Source organism: Caenorhabditis remanei, chromosome V (assembly GCF_010183535.1).
Source record: "Caenorhabditis remanei strain PX506 chromosome V, whole genome shotgun sequence".
Classification (NCBI taxonomy): Eukaryota; Metazoa; Nematoda; class Chromadorea; order Rhabditida; family Rhabditidae; genus Caenorhabditis; species Caenorhabditis remanei.
Genome location: NC_071332.1, coordinates 20,813,741 through 20,823,865, shown reverse-complemented (window position 1 = coordinate 20,823,865; position 10,125 = coordinate 20,813,741). Strand labels below are relative to the sequence as shown.

Here is a 10,125-nt window from a genome sequence, read left to right as displayed (position 1 = left end):
ACACTGGCCAAACTGAAAAACAAAATTGTAGACACGCGCTTAAGCCCCGCCCACTTTTTTTCCCCCCGCCATACCTACTACCCATTGGGAAAGAAGGTGGTGGACAATAATTGCTAGAAGTATGTTCCTAAGTTTATGGTGCGGACAGAGAATGTCTGCAGTACAACGGGACATCTTTATACTAATAATCTTCAACAGATCCGTCTGTCCGTCTGTCGTTGACTCTAGCGCCTTTTGTACTGAGCCCTTTGTAATGAAACTTACACAGATCGCTTGGAAATTTTTAATTTTTAATCCTATATGGAGTTCAGGGAAAAATAGTTATAAAACTTTTTCATTCTTTAAATGAGTTCATTTCTCAAATCGTCTTGAAAAATCATTGAAAACATTAATAAACTATTTTTCTTACTCCTACCGTTACACCCTCTCAATGTTTTATTCCAGAGCAGAGAGGCGACATTGCCGCCGATCAGTCAAAACGTTTCGCCGTTGTCCTATTGACAAGACAGTTTGACGGTGTTCGAAAAATTAGAATCCCACAAACATCGAGTCAGAAACTGATGGCAGTTTACAATAAGAGTCCAGAACTTATCAGCACACTATCACTACATTTTTTGAAGATGTGTATAGGAAAGTCTCAAATTTCCTAAGCTTCAGTAAAATCATGTTCAAACAGAGAAGAGCCAAGTAGAAAAATACCTGACGTAAAATAGTTCTGACAAAGGTCTCATGCCAAAAAAGACATTTCCTGTATTTAGTGATACATATAGTCACTGATAGAAAGTATTACACTTCCCTCTGCCACATTTTTATTTCTATCATGACATCATGAATCAAAAATTTTTTTGACCAATGTCACACAACTTAACGGTTCAATCTTGAAAAGCTTGAAAAATTCATCGAGCAATGGTCCCCATTCTGGCAGAGAAAAATCAACAATACAGAAAAATAATAATTTTAACTAATTCATTACATTTTCCACATATAGAGAACTTAGAGTCTGTTTTGGTATTAATTGGATTACATTACTAAAACTGGCAGTAAAAGACAATTATTATTGTGTTACATCTTTTTGTAGTATGCTTCAATTTGTCTTTTTCTGCATCATGATTGCAAATCAACTGTTGTATGGTACCCAGAAGTCGATGGCGCTTAAATCAACAGTATTTTAAGTGAAGTGCTAACAGTCAATTGTTTTTACCTAACACTGTATATCCTGATCTGAAGAATATTGGTTTTGCTTTTTGAGTACTCAAATCCAAGTGTCATATTATAAGGCACCGCATCCAATGTGAAAGGACCTTTGCTGATATACGTGGTGTTTCCCTAAAGTTAAACGGAAGTTTTCAAAATAGAAGAGTTGTGTGATCTCACATAATCAGCATGTGACTTAACAGTCTCTTCAAGAGATCCCGAGTTTGTTGATCCTGCATTATACCAAGTGAAGTGGATCATCTTAAATGTGTCTAGGGGTCCTGGGAATAAATTGTTAGTAAAGTCGTATATTTCAAAGTTACCAATAGAAGCTTACCATGGTCCTGTAGAGTCATGCAAATGTGATATTTTCCGACCAACGGAGCATGAAAGACTGGAAGTGTGACGTTTCCAGATTTTGTAACCTTTGCATTGAATGAATACACCAAGTAAGAAGGCCAAATGGATGGAAGCCAAATAAGTGTCTGATGTAAAAACTAGTATTTTGAAACTTGGCGAATGATTCATACCTTTTGAATCTTATCATCCTCCGTAAAAATACAAAGTCCGTTAGTTTCGCTTGCCAATTTGTACATTGGTTCTTGTAACGATCCACCTAATGAGTTATCAGATATAACGAATGTGATATGAGCATGATATTTTTTGAGCAAGGATATTTGGTCAGAGATATAGTCGTCTGTGGGAAGACGTTTTGTAATAATAAAAAGAGTTGCTCCACAATGGATTACTTCAGAATAGAAAAAGGACTGAAAAACATACAATTGTTTTGTTTTGTAATAAGAAAACCAACATAGACCATATCCAATACTCCACCACCTTCTGACGGGTCTTTAAACGAATCTGCTGGATCCGGAAGGGTGCTCAATAACAAATCAGTAATATCACTGTAAAGAATAACTTAATTTAATCAAATTGTCTCACAAACTCAAAACTGTCGCTTGAATCAAATGTTGAATAAGTGTCATTCGTGCTGCTGTCTCTATTGTCAAATCGTGAAAACGAATAGGTTTCAAAAAAGAAATTTGAGTTATTTGAAATGGAATACCAGGTGTTCAAAACTTCATCTGCTGTGAGATCATTGGAATACGCAAAGAAAAATGTAGACTTCTGATTTGGTGTGCAATCAGTATGGTCTAAAAAATGTTTAAAATATTTTTAGATACGGATAGCAACTCACCGAAAGGATTTATTGTAGTGTCAGAAGAATGTGAGTGAGTTGTTGTATCAGTTTTTGTTGTTTGTGTAGAAGTAGTTTTCGCAGTTACAGTAGTCACTGGAGGTACTGTTGAAGAATCATATAACTTACTTGATGGCTTTGTTGTCGTAGCTAACTTTGTTGCAGTAGTTGAACCGATAGTAGATATACTCGGCACTACAGTACTACTTGCACTTTGATCTGCGGGTTTCAAAACTACAAAGAATATAATAAGGAATACAAAAAGGCCTAGAGTAAGTAGACCGAGTGAGACAACTAAAACTATTTTGCAGTACTTGAATACTGGATCTGGCGGATTTTCAGCTGGAGCTATCGGAGGGGTTTCTGAGATAGAAAAAAACATTATTAGATCTTATTTTCGCAAAAAGCTCACCAATAGATTCAATTGTAGACATGTTAGTTGTTAGTTGTACTTAAATTCTCAAAACTAATTCGTATCAGTGAACCGATTGAATTATTTAGGATTAGCAGCGTTATCAGTTTTTAATTGTCTTACAGAAGATATGCGTACAGTCTTTGGTCTTTGAGACAGATAACTAAAAGTGTATCACGATCACTGACCTGTGGTATATATTCTGATCTGAAGAATATTGATTTTGCTTTTCGAGTACTCAAATCCAAGTGTCATATTATAAGGCACCGAATCCAACGTGAAAAGACCTTTCTTGATATACGTAGTGTTTCCCTAAAGTTAGACAAAAAATTCCGAAATAAAAGAATTGTGTGATCTCACATAATCAGCATGTGACTTAACAGTCTCTTCAAAAGATCCCGAATTCGTTGATCCTGCATTATACCAAGTTAAGTGGACCATCTTAAATGTGTCTAGGGGTCCTGAAATAAAAATCGTTAGTAATGTCAGAAATTGGAAAATTACCAAGGGAAACTCACCATGGTCCTGTAGAGTCATGCAAATGTGATATTTTCCGACCAACGGAGCATGAAAGACTGGAAGAGTGACGTTTCCAGATTTTGTAACTTTTGCATTGTATGAATACACCAAGTATGAAGGCCAAATGGATGGCAGCCAAAAGGGTGTCTGATGCAAGAAAATAGTATTTTGAAACTAGACAAATGATCCATACCTCTTGAATCTTATCATCTTCGGTGAAAATACAAAGTCCGTTAGTTTCGCTTGCCAATTTGTACATTGGTTCTTGTAACGATCCACCTAATGAGTTCTCAGATATAACGAATGTGACATGAGCACGATATTTTTTGAGCATGGATACTAAGTCAGAGATATAGTCGTCTGTAGGAAGACGTTTTGTAATAATAAAAAGAGTTGCTCCACAATGGATTACTTCAGAATAGAAAAAGGACTGAAAAACAAACAATTGTTTTGTTTTGTAATAAGAAAACCAACATAGACCATATCCAATACTCCACCACCTTCTGACGGGTCTTTAAACGAATCTGCTGGATCCGGAAGGGTGCTCAATAACAAATCAGTAATATCACTGTAAAGAATAACTTAATTTAATCAAATTGTCTCACAAACTCAAAACTGTCGCTTGAATCAAATGTTGAATAAGTGTCATTCGTGCTGCTGTCCCTATTGTCAAATCGTGAAAACGAATAGGTTTCAAAAAAGAAATTTGAGTTATTTGAAATGGAATACCAGGTATTCAAGACTTGATCTGCTGTGAGATCATTGGAATACGCAAAGAAAAATGTAGACTTCTGATTTGGTGTGCAATCAGTTCGATCTGAAAAATGTTTAAAATATCTTTAGATACGGATAGGAACTCACCAAAAGGATTTGTTGTAGTGTCAGAAGATCGTGATTGAGCTGTTGTATCAATTCTTGTTGTTGGTGCAGAAGTAGTTTGTGCAGTTACAGTAGTCACTGGAGGTACTGTAGACTTACTTGAAGGCTTTGTTGTCGTAGCTAACTTCGTTGTTACAGTAGTTGAACCAATTGTAGTAAAACTACTCGGCACTACAGTACTACTAGCACTTTGATCTGTAGGTTTCGAAACTACAAAGAAAAGAATAAGGAATATGATAAGGCCTAGAATACATAGACCGAGTAACACGAAGGTGGCTATTTTGCAGTACTTGAATACTGGATCTGGCGATTTTTCAACTATCGGAGGGGTTTCTGAGAATGTACTATTAGATATTATTTTCGCACCAAGCTCACCAATAGATTCTGTTGTCGACATGTTAGGTGTTAGTTGTACATAAATTATCAAAGCTTATTCGTATCAGTGAACCGATTGAATGATTTAGAATTAGCAGCGTTATCAGTTTTAAACTTTCTTTCAGAAGGTATGTGAACAGTCTTTGGTCTTTAAGATAGATAACTAAACGTGTATCGGGATCACTAACCTGTGGTAGTTTTGCTACTGGTAGTTGTAGTGGTCGGCGGTACTGTAGGCACCGATGTAATTACTGTAGTTATACCTGTTGTAGATTTAAAAGTGCTGCTAGTGCTTGGAACTGAAAATTACAATTGGAGACAATAAGAATAACTTCAACTTACCACTGGTTGGAACAGGTGTCGAAAGTTTTGAAGTTCTGGTTGAAGTCGACGGTGATACAGTACTTGATGATACAGTCCCTGCAGGTTTCAGAATCACAAAGAATACTATGAGGAAAATAGCTATGGATAAGACTAGTAGACCCATTAACACTACTAAAATTGTTTTCCAATGATTGATTATAAAATTTGAACTGCGATCTTGATCACCGAGAGAAGAAGGTTCTAAAGTAAACTATTATTTTCTAGATTTCCTTAATATGTACTTACCATTATCTCGCTCCCACATGTTGGTTTACCTTGGCCTCCCAAAATTTTTGTTTGTAAACTTTTGTAAATAATGAGTCGGAATATTGAATTATGAAGGATTAGTGTTATCAACACCTTTTTTGCAAAAAGGTATTTGAATCTTTTGGTTTAATTTGCGGTGGGGAATAGGATTATTTTTGTTTTATTTTAAAACGTACCTGATGTAGTTTGCTCTGTCGTTGTTGTAGAGGTTGGAAGTGGTTTAGAAGTGGCCATCGTAGTTGTTGCTGCTTAAAATCAGTGGAAATGATAATTCGAGTTTGAAAGCTTACCACTGGTAGACACACTTGTAGAGATGGTACTAGTAGCTGTGGATGAAAGTAGTCTTGTGGTTATTACAGTACTCGGAGCTAATGAAGAATTAATAAAGGTGAATGTTGAGTTCGGATACTTACTACTAGTGCTTGCCAAGGGTACTGTAGAGGTAGTAATTTCTACAGTAGTACTTTTAGGTGTAGTCGACTCTGTTGTACTAATTTCCTTGGGAGTAGTTGATGAGCTCATGGTAGATTCTTCTGTGCTGCTAACGGTGGTAACAATTTGTGTGGATGTATTCAATTCGACAGGTGTAGTCACCGTTGCAGCGGTACCTACAGTAGTCAAGATTTAGAAAAGACTCATGTACCATAACGTACCATTGGTAGGTAGAGGTTTCGGTGTAGTCGAGCGTTTTGCAGTTACAGTAGTCACAGGAGGTACTGTAGACTTACTCGATGGCCTTGTTTTAGTAGCTAACTTCGTTGCAGTAGTTGAACCAATTGTAGTCCCACTCGACACAACAGTACTACTTGTACTTTGATCTGCAGGTTTCAAAATGACAAAAAAGACAATTAGGAAAATAACAAGGGCTAGGATTACTAGACCTAGTATCACGATTAAGATATTTTTCCAGTGTTTCAGTATGAAATTTGTATTGCTTTGAACTTGATCATTCTCTGGAGGTTCTGCAGATAAAAAAGGCATTTTAAGAATTTTCGCGTTAGAACTTAAAACTCACCATAATCTCGTGCCCACATGCTGTTTGCAAATTTCAGAATAAAAGCTTATCAGATTATTTGAATTTAGCTATTGTTAAAGGAATGCAAAGAAACCACCATGCTAATCCGATAACTTAATTATTTGGAATTTGTCTTATCAGTGAACATTTTGGTCTCTTCGTTTTGCGGTGAAATTGTAAAGATTAATATTGTCCTAATGACTTACCGGATGTAGGTTTTTGAGTGGTTATTAGTGGTACCGTAGTTGTAGGAATTGAAGTTCGCCGAGGTGTTGCTGTGGTTTCAGAAATCGCTGAAAATGTCAGTACGAAGTAATGCAAGAAGTGATTATAATTTACATGATCCACTTGTAGACTGAGATTCAGATGTAGATGTGTATTCCATGGATGTAGTTGATTCTAGCGGTAATGTGGTTGTAGTGCCATCAGTAGATACTTCCTTAGTTTCAGATATAGTGGAATGATCATTCTGTCCAGTTGTTGTCGAAGTTCTGGCTGTTGTAGATTGAGTTTGTGAAGTGGATGTAGATTCTGTGGTTTCAGCTGTACTAGAACCTGAAAATTCCAATGGATCACTCACAAACTTGAATGCGAGACTTACCACTGTTGGTGGTGCTCAGAGGTACTGTAGTAGTGAAAACAGTAGAAGATAAGGCTGGTTCTGATACTGTAGTAGTTTCTATAGTTGTACTTTGGAGTGTAGTTAACTCTGATGTACTAATTGTCTTCGGAGTAGTTATTTTTGTAGTTGAACTCATTGTTGTTTCTTCAGTGCTAGATGGAGACGTCGTTGAAATAGATGCAGGCAAGACAGTAGAAGTTGTAGATTCATCAGGAGTTGTTGAGCCTTCTGAAGTCTCAGTAGTTCTGACTGAGGTTGATGAAATTGGAACACTTGTTGTTGAAAATCTTGTACTGCTTGACTGGTCTAAAAATGTTAGTCATCAGACCAAGATAAACAAGAAACTGGAAACTAACCGCTGGTAGGAATGAGCTCAGATGTCGTCGAATATTGTTTAGGCGTTATTGTAGTAGCATCTGTCAAAGTAGACGAAATTGTAGGTGTCGTTACAGTAGTGGTCAGATGTTTTGGTGTTGTGGTCTTCCATGATTCTGTGGTTGTACTAGCGAGGGTGGATTTTACTGGAGTGATTGTTGAAACTCTAGTAGTTTCATAAGTACTACTTGTACTATGATCTGTAAATTACTACAAAGTTATTGGAATAATCTTCATGGGCTTAAATATTGAAACTTACCACTAGCTCTGGCTGTAGTAGATTCTGTCAAATTAGTAGAAAATGTCATCTTATCCGGAGTTGTTCCAGTTGTTGATATTTTGGTAGTACTAGTGGTGGATTCTACTGACTGGGTTACAGAGGGAGGTGGTGTAGTAGGACTGCTTAGATCTGTAAACTCTATTATGAAGACAAACTACAGAAGCTTGTATTTTGAAATTTACCAGTGGTAGTGACATATTCGGGTGTTGTTGATAGCTGTCTAGTTGATTTTGTCAAAGATATGGTGGTCACTGTAGAGGTTTCTGTTGTGGTTTCAGAAGCACTGCTTGTTCTTTGATCTGAAATGTTTTTATATTATTTCGCTTACGATTGAAATAAGAAAAAATACCGCTGGTAAGTGCAGGCTTGGGTGTGGTCGAGGTCTTCATTGCTGTAGTTAATGTAGATTGCGCTACAGTACTGGCAGAACCTTCTGTGGATTTAACACTGTTGCTAGTGCTTTGAGGCGTTGTGGACTTAGGTTTGGTAGATTTTGATTCAGGAGCAGTACTTGTGGTTATCTCCATGTGCACTGTACTTTGAGCTACAGAAAATTGATAACGTATACTGTACAATCAGAAATCACTACCGGAAAATGGAGCAGTTGTTGTTGTACTACCTGACGATGATAATGGTGTTGTGACACTAGTCCTCACTGTAGTCTTATAAGAACTACTTTTTGATACTGCAGTTGACACTCCAGTGGTCTCAGTAGTTGTCTGCGTATCTTAAATTGTAGAAATTAGTTAAAATGTCTGACAAAGACTAGTAGAACTCACCACCAGTGGTTCGAGATTTGGATGTGGTAGGACTCTCACTAGGTTTTGTAGATGTTTCTTGAGTAGTAAACAACGTAGATTTAACTGGTGTCATCGCAGTAGTAGCCAGATGTTTGGATGTAGTAGGACTCTCACTAGGATTTGCTGTTGTGGAAGTAATAGGCATAATAGATGGACTAGTAGGAATTGTGGTTTCACTTGAAGAAATAGCTGATGAGGATGGCTCTGATACTGTAGTAGTTTTTGCATTCAGGAGTGTAGTTAACTCTGACGTACTAATTGTCTTGGGAGTAGTTAATTTTGTAGTTGAACTCGTTGTAGTCTTTTGAGTGCTGCTACTCAGATATTCTGATGATGTAGTAAACAGAGTAGATCGATTCGGTGTTGTAACAGTAGTAGCCAGATATTTGGTTGTAGTGAGGTCTTTAAAAACTGTAGTTAAACCTTTTGAAGTTTTAGAGATAGTACTTCTCTCCGGATCTTAAATGGTGGAAATTTGTTGAAAAGTCTAACAAAAGTTAGCAGACTGAAACTTACAAGCTGTGGTTTGTGATGTTGTAGAACTTTCACTAGCTTTAGCTGTTGTAAAAATAATAGCCATTGTAGATAGGCTAGTAGGAATTGTGGTTTCAGTAGAAGCAACAGTTGATGAGGATGGTTCTGATACTGTAGCAGTTTTCGTACTTCGAGGTGTAGTTAACTCTGATGTACTAAGTGTCGTTGAGCTCAATGTAGTTTCTTGAGTGCTGCTACTCGCATATTCCGGTGTAGTTGAAGGTGTCGTTGGAATAGATTCAGTAGTCAAAGGTTTTGATGTAGTTGAATCTCCCAGAGTCGTAGTGGTTGTCAGATCTACTTTAGTTGAGCCAAAAGTTGTAGATTGTTCTGGTACAGTGACGATTGCAGGTGATGCGGTTAAATGTTTTGTGGTTCCAGAAGTACTCATAGCATAACCTAAACTGATAGTGCAAACTATGAAAAAAAGATTATTGAAACTCACTAGACCCAAGTGCGGATGATGTAGGCTTTGGTGTAGAAGGTTCTGTGACTGTTGATTGTGCAGAGGTTAGCACAGTAATCAGTCCTGCAGGGGTAGAATAAAACTAGGATGCTACCAAAAACAAAGTCTTACTATTGGTAGTTGGAGATCTGAATGTAGTAGAATAGTCAGCCGGTATAATTGTGGTAGAAACATTTAAAACAGGAATCGGATGTGGCTTGGAGGTAACGTTGATAACAATCGGTGAAGGAGTAGTGACTGAAAGTAAAATTGGTTTCAAGAATAACTCAATATCCGTACCAGATAAAGTTTCTCCTTCGGTCAATGTAGAGCTTACTTCATTTGTCACAAAACTTTCAGTTGTTGCATTTGAATTTTTTGTGGTCCCACTTATTGGCAGTACCGTACTACTTGTTATACTGTCAGTTGGTTTCAAGAGAACAAGAAACAAGATCAGGAAAGCAATGAGGCATATTATGAGAAAACCCATTAAGCCGAACAAGATTGCTTTCCAGTACTTTTTCAAAACATTTTTTGATTCACGAGCTTCGGGAAGGGGGTTTTCGAAGAAATCTGGAATTCAAATTTCTGTTTTTCCAAAACTTGTTCACAAACTCACCGCGATAGGGCATCGACATGATACTACCAAATAGTTTCAGAAAATTGAATTAATAAGAATTAGTGTTATCAATACAATAATTCAAGAGCATTTTGTATTTCAAAAGAATGTAGGTCTAGTGGTTTTTGGTTTAAATTATTTGTAGTAGATAAGAAAGAGCGCAACATTTTTTGATTTATTCACTATAATCAAAAAATTATGCAAAGAGGTTCATAAGAAGGATACGGG

General features: G+C 36.9%; 1 protein-coding gene across 1 annotated transcript; it reads right to left on the bottom strand.

The window, feature by feature from the left end:
- Positions 1-1,117: 1,117 nt before the first annotated feature.
- GCK72_021679 (uncharacterized protein) lies at positions 1,118-9,916 on the bottom strand (the record flags this gene model as incomplete). The annotated part of the gene is made up of 34 exons (XM_053734427.1): positions 1,118-1,151; positions 1,202-1,326; positions 1,375-1,475; positions 1,532-1,679; positions 1,725-1,961; positions 2,006-2,099; positions 2,261-2,348; positions 2,393-2,755; positions 2,993-3,116; positions 3,165-3,265; positions 3,323-3,470; positions 3,517-3,753; positions 3,798-3,891; positions 4,053-4,140; positions 4,185-4,397; positions 4,766-4,876; positions 4,920-4,997; positions 5,384-5,455; positions 5,498-5,815; positions 5,861-6,025; positions 6,429-6,515; positions 6,562-6,777; positions 6,824-7,150; positions 7,201-7,419; positions 7,479-7,628; positions 7,682-7,798; positions 7,849-8,043; positions 8,089-8,226; positions 8,279-8,758; positions 8,816-9,232; positions 9,279-9,362; positions 9,411-9,536; positions 9,579-9,851; positions 9,898-9,916. The coding sequence occupies 34 exons, from the start codon at positions 9,914-9,916 to the stop codon at positions 1,118-1,120; spliced, it is 5,787 nt and encodes a 1,928-aa protein (XP_053583340.1).
- Positions 9,917-10,125: the final 209 nt, after the last annotated feature.